This window comes from Passer domesticus, chromosome 11, assembly GCF_036417665.1.
Source record: "Passer domesticus isolate bPasDom1 chromosome 11, bPasDom1.hap1, whole genome shotgun sequence".
Classification (NCBI taxonomy): Eukaryota; Metazoa; Chordata; class Aves; order Passeriformes; family Passeridae; genus Passer; species Passer domesticus.
In genome coordinates, this window is record NC_087484.1 from 9,474,902 (window position 1) to 9,487,999 (window position 13,098).

The 13,098-nt window shown below is 52.6% G+C and overlaps 1 protein-coding gene across 5 annotated transcripts in view; it reads left to right on the plus strand.

The window, feature by feature from the left end:
- Positions 1-13,098, plus strand: part of RUBCN (rubicon autophagy regulator) — a 29,413-nt gene that overhangs the window by 8,701 nt on the left and 7,614 nt on the right. For 2 of the 5 annotated variants that reach the window (XM_064385583.1, XM_064385581.1), the window contains exons 2-14: positions 1,071-1,224; positions 2,998-3,081; positions 4,042-4,201; positions 4,376-4,482; positions 5,050-5,190; positions 5,407-5,560; positions 5,793-6,341; positions 6,878-6,922; positions 8,791-8,886; positions 9,060-9,175; positions 9,647-9,848; positions 10,210-10,311; positions 11,090-11,164. In XM_064385583.1, coding sequence (XP_064241653.1) covers positions 1,186-1,224; positions 2,998-3,081; positions 4,042-4,201; positions 4,376-4,482; positions 5,050-5,190; positions 5,407-5,560; positions 5,793-6,341; positions 6,878-6,922; positions 8,791-8,886; positions 9,060-9,175; positions 9,647-9,848; positions 10,210-10,311; positions 11,090-11,164 — 1,870 coding nt within the window. In that variant the 5' untranslated portion in view covers positions 1,071-1,185. Of the gene's footprint in view, positions 1-1,070; positions 1,225-2,997; positions 3,082-4,041; positions 4,202-4,375; positions 4,483-5,049; positions 5,191-5,406; positions 5,561-5,792; positions 6,342-6,877; positions 6,923-8,790; positions 8,887-9,059; positions 9,176-9,646; positions 9,849-10,209; positions 10,312-11,089; positions 11,165-13,098 lie in introns of those variants that run through there. The other 3 variants (XM_064385582.1, XM_064385579.1, XM_064385580.1) reach the window with 3 other exon arrangements.

The window sequence follows — 13,098 nt, forward strand, 5'->3', positions numbered from 1 at the left end:
CTCCTTGTGTTTTGGAAATTCAGTTTGGTTTTAGCTGTGGTAGGGACTAACTTCTAAAACACCATCTTGTTTCTTGCTAGTTGAAATTTGAACTTTCATGCTAAAGTGTCAGTTAGGGTGCTTTTGTTACAAACCTTGCAGAGACTTTTTTTCTTTGTTATTTACACTCCTAACTGTACCTTGCAACATTCCTGTTCTTCTGAGAGAGTGGCTCCTATTTGAATATGTGTTTTTGACAGCTGCTGTTCATCTGGCAACCTTGTCAAGCAGCTTGAGTGGGAACCTCAGTCACCCAAAGCTTCCTTCCCCACAGCTGCTTTTCCATAGTCAAATGATGTTGCCTCTCTACAGCATTGCTTTGTGGTAGATGATGGAGATTTCTTGCTGTATGCAGGGCAGCCAAGGGGGATGGTACTGATGAACTGCTGTGCATACTCTAGAGCTCACCAGCAGTTTGCTGATCTCTGCCCATAAGATGATAATGTTTTTGCAGGTTGTGCCTACAGCAGGTCAGGGCCCAGAGAGTGGCTGCACAGCTGGAGATGCAGATGAAGTGTCACCTCCCTGGGAGAGGAGCTCCTCTGCATCCTGACAGGACTGGAGCTCTCTGTGATGTGCATTGCTCAGGGAGTGCTGCCCTGTAAACACAGGGTCTGCTCAGGGTGGTGGCCCTCACACCCTTCCATAGAGCTGCTGTGCTCCTGAGGGGCTGCTGCTCCCTTAGAGAGAACATGTCAGTGAAGCAGGAGCCTGCTAGAAAGTTAATCCCCAGGTTTTTTGGCCCAGACTGGGCACGTGGTGCATTGCAGGAGCCATCAGTCTGTTCTGTCTGTCTCCTGGTGGTGGCTACCACTCATCAGGAGAATCATTGCAATATGGTCTGCTGTCCACAAACCATGTATGGGAGACCACAGGGATGCACTAAGTACTTCAGCTCACCTTTGCAAGTTTCTGGACCACCAAAGGTTTCAGCCTGAAGAGAGTTTCCTTAGAGAGAATGCAATACCATGTTCCTGCTGTGAGGTTCCTCTTGCTGTATCTCTGATATACCTTGCTGTATTCCTGTGCAGGAAAGAGCACTGGAAGCTCCTTGGCAACTTGAAGACCACAGTGGAAGGTTTGGTGTCCATCAGCAACCCAAATGTCTGGTCCAAGTATGGAGGCTTGGAGCGGCTCTGCAGAGACATGCACAGCATCCTCTACCATGGGCTCATCCATGACAAGGTATGGCTCTGTCCTGCCAGCACGACTGTCTGTCTGTCTGTCAGTCACAGCCTCAGTGCCTGTCACAAGCAGGTGCTGCAGCTCGCTGCTGTGCTCATAGCAGAGTGGGCACAGTGCATGTAACATGCTGGGCAGTGATCCAAGCAGGGGCTGAGCTTGCCTGGTAAATGCTGTGGTTGTCAGAGGGACCTGGGTGCACGTTCTTTCTATCTCATCTACTTTCAGTATGGTTTTTCTAAGTGCTTGTGCCCCCTGTGCTGAGGCCAGCCCCTCTCTCCTTTCTTTCTGCTGTAGCCAAGCGATTAAATTGCATTTGCAGTGAGTCAGCCCTGTATCATCTGCACTTGGACAAGTCCCCAGTGAGGGCTGGCAAGAGAAACCTCGCATCTTCACTGTTTCTGCTTAGCTGTGTTAGCAACAGGAGCTGGCAGCCAAACCGCGCTCTGCGTGAATGGGATCACTCTTTCCAGGCTCTTGTTGTGCCTGCAGTTGCTCACTCAGCCTTCCCCCCTTGCATGGCTCCCTGGAAGAATTTCTCTTTCCCACTTGTGTGCAGAGGCTTAAAGATTTCCTCTTCAGCTTGCAATTACCAGCACAATTTATTTACAGTGGAAAGATGAACAAGGCTCTAGGGCTTGCCTGGGGACAGGCTTCCCATCAGTGGCTCTGCCACCCAGAGAGAACAGCACAGGAGCCCCAGGCAGCTTGCATGGGACAGCTGGGTCCCAGATGAGGAAAACTGCACCTATGCAGTGCTGCACCCAAGCTAAAAAGCCTCCAGGAAGAGCCAGAGTGGCAGGTTGTCTGAGCAGGGAGCTTTGCTCCCTGGAGTTATTAAGTTTGTAGACAGCTGAGGTGCTGCTCTGTTCCTGTTAGTCCCCAGCTGCATGGACCAGGGGTCTGCTCTGGGAGATGGACAGAGAGAGGAGCTACCTTGTCCATGTGAGGAGTGCAGTGCTGCCTTCTGACAGACCTGCTATTCACAGGCTTCAGGAAGTGAGGTTTAAATGATTTATACTAGTCTGTGTGTTGGTAGCAGTTCATGTCAGACATGCAAAGCAGGATGGTGTGTTACCTTCCTCAGTGCTTTTACTGTGGGCAAAGACAGATCTTCCACTCAGGAATGTCTCCTCTGATCCGGCATGTGTGACACCAATCAAGCTATAGGAGTTGCAAAATGAGGCCCATAAAAATACAGCTTCCTAACAGCAGCTGGCTCATAGCTGCTCCAGCAAAACATTTCCATTTACTTTTTATTTTCTTGGCAACTTTTTTTGCCTACAGTTGGGAATTTAAAAAAAAAGGTGAAAAAATCCATATGTACACATTAAGAAAACTAGGGTAAGAGGTTTTTAAACTTCTGAATTAATTTTGTTTGTCCAGAAGACCAAATTCAGTCTAGACAACTAAAATTGCCATGTTACTTTTCTAGTCTTATAAAACAAACTACTCCCACACCAAACCAAATAAACCACCAAAACAGAAGCCACTCCTCTGTCACTTGTGAAAGAGGAAATAGAGATGGAAGTAAAAATAATTAGCTTTTTGGTGAAGAGACACTTTTTGGGTCTGTGCTTACAACCAATAGGGTGGAGAGGAAAACAGAAACTCTGTTGCAGTTCCTCTCTAAGGGGAAGAATAACTAAGAAAAGCCTAAACTGTCTGAATAAAGCCGAGGCAAACAGCATGGCCTGTGTCAGCAAGGGGCTAACGGGGCTGTGCTGATTTAACTGGCACTTGGGAGGTGACACCTGACTGTGCTGTCCTGGGCAGGTGTGCTGCAGACAGAAGGATTACTGGCAGTTTGTGAAGGACATTCGCTGGCTGAGTCCGGGCTCTGCTCATCACCTGGAGAAGGTGGGTCCTGCTGGGGTGGCCTTGTGTGCCCACGGGGAGGGGAGAGGGCAGCAGGGCTGGAGCCTCACCCGTGGGACGGAGCTGCTTGGGCTGCTGTGAGTAAAGCTGCTCCGTGGCTTGTGGAGGCTGACACAGCCGTGTCTTTGGGTACAAGCTGTGTCCTGGGAGCTCAGTGTGGCTTGGGCTGAGACAATTGGCTGCTTATTTATCCCAGGCCAGTTTCCAGTGCTGCTGGGCTGGGTGCAGCAGGCATCACCAAGAGAACTGGCACAAGCAGTGCTTGTCTGTGCGCAGGGGTGATTCATGTGTCTCTGCAGATCTCTAAGGGTTTGGGCTGTCCTATTTCTGGGTTTTGGCCTCATCATGCATTTATTCTCCCATTTCTGACTTGTGCCAGCCACTGACATATGACTCCTGGTCCTCAGCTGCCCCGTGCTGACATCCATGGTTCCTGCCAAGGATGGGCACAAAGGGCTGGCCATTTGTGCCAGCCCCTTTTGGACAAGGGAACACCAGTGTCCAGCCTGCTGCTGGGGGAATGGGAGTGTAACTCCAGTCCAGCTCTGTAACCTGCAGCAGCTCAGGCATTGCCACAGCCTTTTCCAGTTAATGTGTCAGCAGGAACATGACCGTCACCACTGGGGTCAGATTGGATTTGGGAGCGTGGGGTTGCTCCAGGTCAGGGACAAGGCTCATGGGTGGGAGAACGTGTAAGAGAAATTCATTGTGCTGGTGGCTGTCAGAGGACTTTGGTCATTGACCTTTGAAGCATTGTTCCTGCCTGGTGCTTTTGTCTCCCTGGTGGCTGAGGAGCTGCTGGGACATGCCCTCTTTCCTGCTGACAGTGGCTGGCATGTGAAAGCTGCTGTTATCAAGGGGACCAAAGCCATACGGTGGAACAAGCCCTGTTCCCCTTCTTGCCTCTGCCTGCCTTAACCTGTGCCTGCTGTCCCTTTCCAGTTCATCAGCCTGCAGGAGAGCGGCCAGCGTGACCCCGAGGGCCCAGGGGACCAGGCCATTGCCCAGCTGTGGCTGCAGCACAGCCTGCAGTGCCACTGCCTGTCAGCACAGCTGAGGCCGCTCCTGGGGAACCGGCAGTACATTAGGAAGTTCTACACAGGTAAGGAGCAACGGGCCTTTCCCTTCTTACTAGGAAAATATCTAGCTGGTGGCATTTCCAAGCTGTGTGGGAGTGAGGGAGGACAGCAGAAAAATTGGTTTGCATGTGAGCAACTGGTGTGTCAAACTGTGTGGGTGAGAGAGACTCCCCTGAGCAGCATTTTTTTCTGCCCAGATACTGCCTTCCTGCTCAGTGACGCCCACGTCACGGCCATGCTGCAGTGCCTGGAAGCTGTTGAGCAGAATAACCCCAGGCTTCTGGCTCAGATCGACACCTCCATGGTGAGTTGAGGTCCCAGATTTTACATCTGGCTCTCCCCAGATGCCAACTGGCTGTGGCTGCTCCCTCAAGGTCACATTCAGGGTATGTGGAGCCCTTGGACAAGGAGCTAGACTTGGAACTAGTAAAAGTTGCTCTAAGAGGGGAGGAGAGTGGGGAACTGGTCCTTGTCCTGCCTGTGTGACCTGTAAGGGGTCAGGGTGGGGAAATGGCTGTGTGGAGCTTGTAGTGGGGCATCTTGGTTCAGGCTTGCACCAAGGATTTGAGTAGAGGACCTGAGGGACCAGTTCCTTGAAAGAAGCACCTTTAAATCCATCTCCAATGGTCCCAGGCTTCAGGGCCAGCATGCAGAGCTGCCTGTTCATAAGGCCAGTCATGATCTTGAGGGGATGGGCAATGCCCCAGGACACCTGGGTGCCAGCTCCTGCTCATGCCAGTGACCCCCTGTGCAGCCCTGCACCAGCTGCCCTGCCTCCAGAGGACAGAAACAGCAGCTGCCTTCTTTGCACAGAGTCCCCAAAAGAGAGCAATTAGCGAGGCTTTGTTAAATGGGGGCTGTGTTCTTCCAGCTGGCCGGCACGTCACTGCCATCGCTGTGCGCGTCAGACCCTGCTGCTGGGACAAGAGACATGTGTGACCACAGTGCTGAGGGACACAAGAGCCGTGTGCCAGGAGCACTGGGCTGCCTGGATCACTTCACTGAGAGCCTGGTAATGGGCATGGGAATCTGTCCTGCAGCTGTGAGCAAAGAGCTGCTTCCCTTCTGTTGCTGCCGTGCTTTTCCCTCCCCACCCTCGTGTTCCCAGGGCTGCCACATCATTTGTGGTTGGTCACCAGGCAGCTGCAGGTTGATCCCTTTCTGTTGCTGCTCTTTTGACATGTAGCCCCATAGACGCTGATTTATTGATGATGCCACCTCTCTTCAGCTTACCAGGAAGAGTGACAATCCATCTCCAGTGACCAAGAGTCAGAGCCTGACTGCCCTCCCTGCATCCCCGTGTGTCCCTGCTGTCCCCTGCACTCAGCGCTGCTTTGGGTCCTTCTCCAGCCTCCAGCATTCAGCCTCCGCTGGCCTCTCAGGTATCAAGGGTAGGCTGGGGAGCTTAGGGTAGACCCAGAAAAGACTTTACCTTTTTATCTGCCTATGTATCTGTTGGGGTGGATGGGCGTGGAAGACTTCTGCCCATGATGGGAGGGAGGGATTTGCCTGTGATGGGTGGGCGTGTTGATGTGAAGCCACAAGCTTATAGCCATGGGATATAGGAGACATCCTTGTGCCAGTGTGTGAAATCATGCTCCTGCCTCTGTCCAGACAGGAGACCAGTGAGTTCCTGTGGCAGCTCCAGCTCCAGCCAGCCCCAGGAGCACTGCCCGTCCACCCGGTCCTCCTCCTTCAGCGAGAGCAGGTCCCCTCTGGAGCAGCCCAGCTCTGCTGCCCACCTCCACGTGCCCTCACCCAAAGACCCCTTCTCCCCAGCCAGCGAGATGAGCTCCAGCACCACCAGCCAGAGCGAGGATACTTGGACAGGGAGTCAGGATGATCCACAGAGCGACGTTAATGACGGGCCAGAGTACCTGGCCATTGGGAACTTGGGACGCCGGGGCTGGGCATGCAGCAGCAGCAGCACCAGCAGCACCAAGAGCAGTAGCTCTAAACTCTTCTCCTCCAGCAGCTCCCAGAAGCTGGACTCAGTATCATCCCTGGGGGAGCAGGGGGCAAGTGGAGGTGGCAGCAGGGGCCTGAGCCTGTTGCGCCGGTCCAGCTTCTCGGAGGGACAGTCCTCAGCTCCACAGGGCATCCTCAAGAAGAGCCACGTGCGCTCACACTCTGACACCAACGTGACTTCTGGGAAGTTGCACGGTAATGGGACAGCTTTTCTGGGATGGCTTCTGGGCATGGGAGTCCTGGGTACCAGAAGGCTGATGCTGACCACCCCCTTAATTCCATGGATCATGTTGGAGAGAGGGACAGTGGGCAAGTGGTTGGTCTTTTCCCTTAGCTTTTCAGCTCTACACTGGCATGATGGGATGACACAGAATGCCCTGGGCTGGACTGTTGGTGGTTTTGCCAGCTTTTAGTAAAATCTTAGAAAATGGCAGCAATGCTGTGGCATCAGCTGTTCTTCTCCACTGGGCTTGCTTGGCTGGGATATGGGACTGGGGCCTGGGCTCACCCAGCTGGTAGGATGTGAGCCCACTGGTAACCTGCTGGGTTCTCCTGTGGTCTTGAGTGAGTACATGGGGATGGAGAGTGGGGTGTGAGGGGACAACCAGTTTGTGAAAGTTTGCCCTGATGCTACACCTTCATTGGAGAGTGGAGGTCCTTGCTGAGTAGTAACCAGTCTGTCTCTGTTTTCTCTCCCTTAACGCTGCCCTTCTCCTCCTCTGTCTGCCCAGGAGGCCTCAGGGATATCACCATTATAATAGAAGATCCAGTGGCAGGTTTGGGAGCCAGCATAACAGCCCTTCATTAGTGGTCATTGCATCAAGTTCAGGATTGCCATCAATCCATTAGTGTTCATTTAGAAAACCAAAAAAGAGAATCTTTCTTTGCTGTGTCCCAGCTGATGCTTTGAAGTGTGGTCTGGTTCATGCATGTGGCCAGACCGAAGATCCCAGCTTGGTTTGTGGAAGCAGTGGCCCAGACCCACAAGTGTTTCCAGCTCCTCTGCATGGCGTTAGGGAGGGCTGGCCACCAAGTCTCTGAGTTGCATCCCCTGCCCTTCCCTCCTCCCACTGCCTTGGAAGCCAGGAGAGGTTTCCTCTCTTACCTAGTGAATAAGGGCTGGCAGCTAACCAGGCATGGGCTTGGACATCTAAGTTTTTCTTTTATTTCATGGATCTGTGGCACAGGGAGGTTTGATGTTGACTGATTTCCAGTGTATGTTCCCACAGCTGAGACTCCTGGATGCTCTTTTGGGCTCAGGGCAGCATTTACCCCAAGCAGAAATGCTGAGGTGCTGCCATTCCTTTGTCCCATGTGCAGAAAAATTCAGCAGCTCAGCAAAGTGGGCTGTTTTGTCTTACATCCAATGAACAGTGGCACTGGGTTTGTCAAGCTCACATCTGGGTGCTGAGGGTTCTGTGTCTGGAAAGGCTCCTCCCTGGGCCTGATGGGTGTTCAGAGAGATGTGTCCAGCCCTGTGTCCTGCTCCAACAGATGATGCTGAGCACTGCCTCGCTTTACCTTTCAGCAGTAGGCTGTGTTGTATGTGGCATCCCCAGGCATCAACCCCATGAGGTGGTTTCTATATTGAGATGGCTGCAGGAGACCCTGTCAGGCTGCAGTGAGTAGCTGTGAGAGTCTCCTACCCTAACAAGTCTCTTGTCTCCCAGCCTGTGGGGTGGGTTGATCCCAGGCTCCATGCTGGTCACTGCTGCTTCATGGCCTTGACAGGGAGAGGCTGGTATTGGTGGGCTCAGGAACCTCCAGCCACCTCAGAGTTAGGGCACAAAGCTGGGAGCAAAAGTGAGTGGGAGGTTGAAAGGACATGGTTGCCCTTTTGTTATGCTCAGGATTGTCAGCTGGCACCTGCCCTGTATCCAGAGCTGTATGCTCCTGTGCCACTCAGGCAGGGTGTTTGCAGTGTCCTTCAGCAGTCCTCTGTCACCCAGGCACTCCATCCAGGTGCTCCCTGGGGCCATGGCTCTCTGCAGAGCACCACCTGTTCTTGTTCTGTGGCCAGGCCAGCTCCTGGCAGTCCCCACTGGCTCAGTCTGGCAGGGAGCTGCACCACAGTGTGTGTGAGGGGCAGAGCCCTGCCCACAGCCTGTGTAGGTCACCTTGAGCACTGCACCCAGGCTCCATGCTCTGTGTGGGGAGCCTGCCTTACAGTGGAGCAGGAGCATGTCCTTCAGGTGCCTCCTTGCACTGGTGTCCAGGCTGCTTTGGAGGGCAGGGACCCCCACAGATCCTTTGGCAGCTCATGTTTCCCTGTGTCTCCTGGTCTCTGTTCTGGGGGATAACTGCCCTCAGAATGCTCCCTCAGGAAGAAAGGGCTGGCAAGCTGGAGCCTGTTGTGACCCCCAACTCTACTCTGGGGTAAACAGAGGAAGGCTCAGGATGTGACTGTTCCATGTCTCTCATGATCTTCTCTCCTTCATTCCCCTTCTCCTGCCTGAAATGCCTTTCTAGTTTTGTTTCCTCCTGGGCTTGCCCTCAGCTGTGGCATGGAGCAGGAAGATGTCTCTCTTTATTTCCATCCATTTGTGCCTGCGTGTGTGATGCCAAGCCCCTTTCATTTCACCCTGTGCAGTGGCAGGGCGCCTCTGAGGTACTGACGTGTGCCTGGTGTCACCTTCCCTTCCAGAGTCCCATGGTGATCCAAGTGGAGGGAGAGGGCTGGTCTCTGCTTCCACGCAGAGCAGTGAGCTGAGCACCCCCAGCTCCCTCTACATGGAGTATGGTGAGTACAGCCAGCCTCAGTGGGGACACTCAGTCCTGGTCAGGTTCCTCCATGCGCTGCAGTGTCCTCAAGTGCTGGCACCTGCTTCTGAGATGCTGTCAGGGTGCTGACAGGACTGGGTGGCATGGAGATAGCAGATCCTTCTCTCATACCTGTGTCTCTTGCATTTCTAGACTCTGGACAGTACCTGAGCTCGGGGGAAGGGATGTTCAGGAGACCTTCAGAAGGGCAGTCCCTTATCAGCTACCTCTCTGAGCAGGACTTTGGCAGCTGTGCAGACCTGGAGAAGGTGAGGGAAGCAGCAGCAGCCTGTGTGCATTGGGGAATGCATCTTACTGCAGGTTCAGGGATACTTCCTGCCATGAGGAGCATAATGCCATGGTATTGCCTGTTGTAGAGCTGTGCACAGAACTGAGCTGAGCTCCTCGATGGTGTCTGGTAGCTGGGATCTGTCCATCTGTCATATACATGGTATCTTTACAACATGTTAGGACCCCTCAGGGCTTTGTGCTGATCCCCCAGAGTGGATGTGTTGCACATCCTCTTTGTAGGATGCTTCTTGTGTTTTGTGAGTATTCTGATGCCCAAGAAGGCTTTGTTTTCTAGGTACTCATAGGAGAGTCATGTTTTGACAGAAATTCACATCTTTCTGCCACCATCCATGAGTAATAAGCTCTTTCCTGGCATAGGTGGGGAACAAAATTTTACCAAGTCTTCCTAGTTTGTCCAAGGCATAGCCTTGAATGCTTTTGCCTTGCAGGAGAACGCCCACTTCAGCATCTCAGAGTCGCTGATTGCTGCCATTGAGCTGATGAAATGCAACATGATGAGCCGGCAGCTGGAGGAGGAGGAGGAAGACAGTGACAAGGAGATCCAGGAGCTGAAACAAAAGATTCGCATTCGGCGCCAGCAGATCCGCACCAGGCACCTGTTCCCTACCTGCCAGGAGCTGGGCTCAGACAGTGGGTGATGTGTTTTGGGCTCATCAGCTAGTGGGATGTGGGTTTTCTGTCCATTGCCTATCCTATAGCTGCCTGCCTTCCTGCCAGTTCCTTGGAAACAGTTAAATTGCTACCAAGGTGGTGCCAAGATTTGTGAAACTGCTGCTAGTGAAGGCCATAATGTGACAGATACCATCCATTGGTAACACTGCTGGCACTGAATGATGGAATATCATTTCATTCTGAACCTGGCAGTGTTTTCCATCCTTGAGCTCCATCCCTCCTTTCCCTTGCCATACCTGGCTATCCCCATCTGCCCTAGCTGTCAGTGACCCTTTGGAGCACTTCCACTGGTGACCTGGCTGTGGTGCCTTTCTCCCAGGTCTCGTGGCAACAGACAGTGGGTCCCAGTTCAGCTCCCACGGCTCCATGCGGCTCTCTGACTCAGGCTCTGCAGAGGATGTGGAAGAGTATGAGATCCGAGGTAGGAGGGAATGGCTGTCTTGGCTGCTGTCATAGAAACAGACTTCCTGGTGTGGTTGTGTTGGAGTCAGTCCTGCTGAAGAAGGCCCTGTCCCTCTGGCCTTCAGGATGGCTTTTCCCAAACAAATGGCTGAATTCTGAGTATAAGCAGAGCAATCAGTTTCCCTCATGTGGTGACATGACTTTCCTTCAAAATCTTCTGTAACCCCGTCCCATTCTGTGCCTCTGGCTGGTAGGTGGTTTCCATTTCATTGCCTGGTACACATAGCTGTGGTCACAGCTAGAGAAGTGAGAGAGCTGCCATCCTCTCTTCTCCTCCCCAGGCAGAAGGAGCCATAGCTCTGACCCCTTACCTCTTGGATGGTGGGTACTGGTCACATCCCAGCCTGCAGTACCTGTTCTCTCTGCTTCTGGCAGCTTGGGTGGCTGAGCTTATCACCCACAGGAGGCCTGCCCAAGTCCCTGGCCTTTAGAGCCTTGTTCATCCTCTGAACAGGATGACTTACTTCACAGCAGTACCTCCATCTCTCTTACTTTAAAAAGAAGATGGAGTTGTCCAGTCTTCAGCTTTAAACTTCTTGTCTCCTGACTATTGACAGCAACTTCTCCTTTCAGTCCATGAGGGTGAGGTTTTGAGCTCCTTTTTGTAGCTCATGGAGGAGTGTGTGAATTCAGTTCTGGGCTCTCCTGGTGTGAGTGCTGCTCTTGTTTTATGCCCTTTCTCTCTGGCCTGGCTGAAGCACTGAAGCCAACTGTTTTGTCATCACCATGTCATACAGATGGTAACGATGGATCTAACCTGATTCAAATGTCCAAGAACGGCCTCTCAGTGTCAATGGCTTCCTTGTTCTCAGGTACCCTGCAGTGCTCCCTGGGCACGCGCGCGTGTGTGCAAGGTGTGTGTGTGTGTGCACGGGCACACTTCTTCAAATCTGCCTGGTTTCAGAACTGGGAATTGGTTCCAGTGTCATGCAGATGTCAGCAAGAAGAGCTGTGGCAGGATGATGTGGCAGGATTGAGTAGAGTGGATGCAGAGGAGTTCTGCTGTGGGCTCCATCCCCCAGGGCATTTTGCCGTGCAGTGTTTTGGATATATCAAAATGCCTGCTGTGTGAAGACCTTTCTTGCCTGGGGAAGGACTTCACAGGATAGTGAAGCTCTGTAGATGCTGAAGGCTGAGCCTGGGCTGAATGAGAGCAGAGTCCTCTTCAATGTGGGAGCAGGTCTCCATCCCAAGTGCCTTGGAGAGCATTGTCCTGCTTGACTTGGCAGAGCTGGCATGCCATAGCTTTGATCTGAAGCACAGCCTTCCTGTTCTGCTCAGACTTGACTTGGAGTGGAATCCTTCTAGAAAGAAGCTCTGGAGGGAGAAGTGGTGAGATCAGACAGGGCACAGGCAGTTTGTTCAAGTTGGAGGTCTTGGTCACTGGGATCACATGCAGCTTAGTGTTTTTATTGTTTACAGTAGTACTAGGTCTGGTCTGCTGGCTGTGTTTAAATAACCTTCATGTGCTCCCTGTTTGCTTTAGCAAGGGAACAGTCAGCTGGGCTGCTGCTGATCTCTCCTGTCAGGTGTTCAGCACCAGCACGTTGCTCCTCTGGGTTTGCTGGTGCTCAGATCTTTCCTGTCAGCCCTGTTGTGTTCACAGACCAGGCTGTGATCCTGGCTGAAGCTGGCACATGGGGTGTGGGGTGATGTCCCTAGATTTGGGGGCTGTTCACAAACTTCCTGGGTACTATCCCACTTGATAGCATTGGCAGCAGAGGTGTTTTGGGTAGCTGATGAGGATTTGGGGAGTGTTTGTGGTTAATGTTTCGAAGTGAGTGGTGTCAGGATCCCAGTGTTAGCTCCTGTGGAAGCCTGGGGTCAGATCTGGCTCCCTCTGCCATCTCTGAGACCATGTCAATGCCTGAGTGTGCTGGCTCTGCCTCCCCATAGCACCTGGCCCACTCTGTGCTGTGTGTGCCCCCATTTGCTCGTGTTCATCATAGTCCAGGACCATGCAGGACCTTCCTGCACAGAGCAGAGGGCACCAGAGCATGGTGGGTGTGTCTGGCTGGTGCTCTATAAGGTCGTGAGGCTGTTTGCCTGAATTTCCTGTTTTCTGCAGCTAGAATTCAGCTCGCATGACGTGGATATGTGGATTCCTTAACATTAGGATGCTTTCCTTTGCCTGTTTTAGCAATGGATATCAAACAATGAAGGTCAAATGTCCAAGCTGAATTCCAGTAGTGTGAGTCTGTATATTAGCAGGACTTGCTCCCTTTGTTGCTAGGGCAGTCCTGCTCTCTGTAGAAAAGCCTGGGACAGGGGAACACTCTTTGCTCAGCCTGTGATTCCCTTGGTCTCAGTGTGCAGTTGGGGCCTGGCTGGGATCCTGTGGGCTCTCTGCAGATTTGTTAGTCAACCTGCTTGGGGTACAGGAGCAGGGACCCTAAGCTGTGCCTCCCCCTGCCAGGCACTGGGGCAGGGGAAGCTACAGACTTTTGTTTGGGGGTGGTGTGGTCACTGCAGACCATTCCTAGAGCTCCCCAGAGGTACAAAACAGCACACCTACTGGGATGAAGGTTATGGCTTTGGCCACTCTTGGTCTGTCCTGACCTGTAGTACTTTCCCCTTGCATACCTTCTTCCCTTTTCTGGGAGCCTTACCTGCCATGAAGCAGGTTTCTGCCTGCTTTTGTCTGCATTGTATGACTGGAATTGTCCTGACATAGGGGTTTTCTACTGTTGAGATGGATTCCCTGTTAGATTTAACCTGCTGGAGTGAAAGAATGATGAGTGGTGAA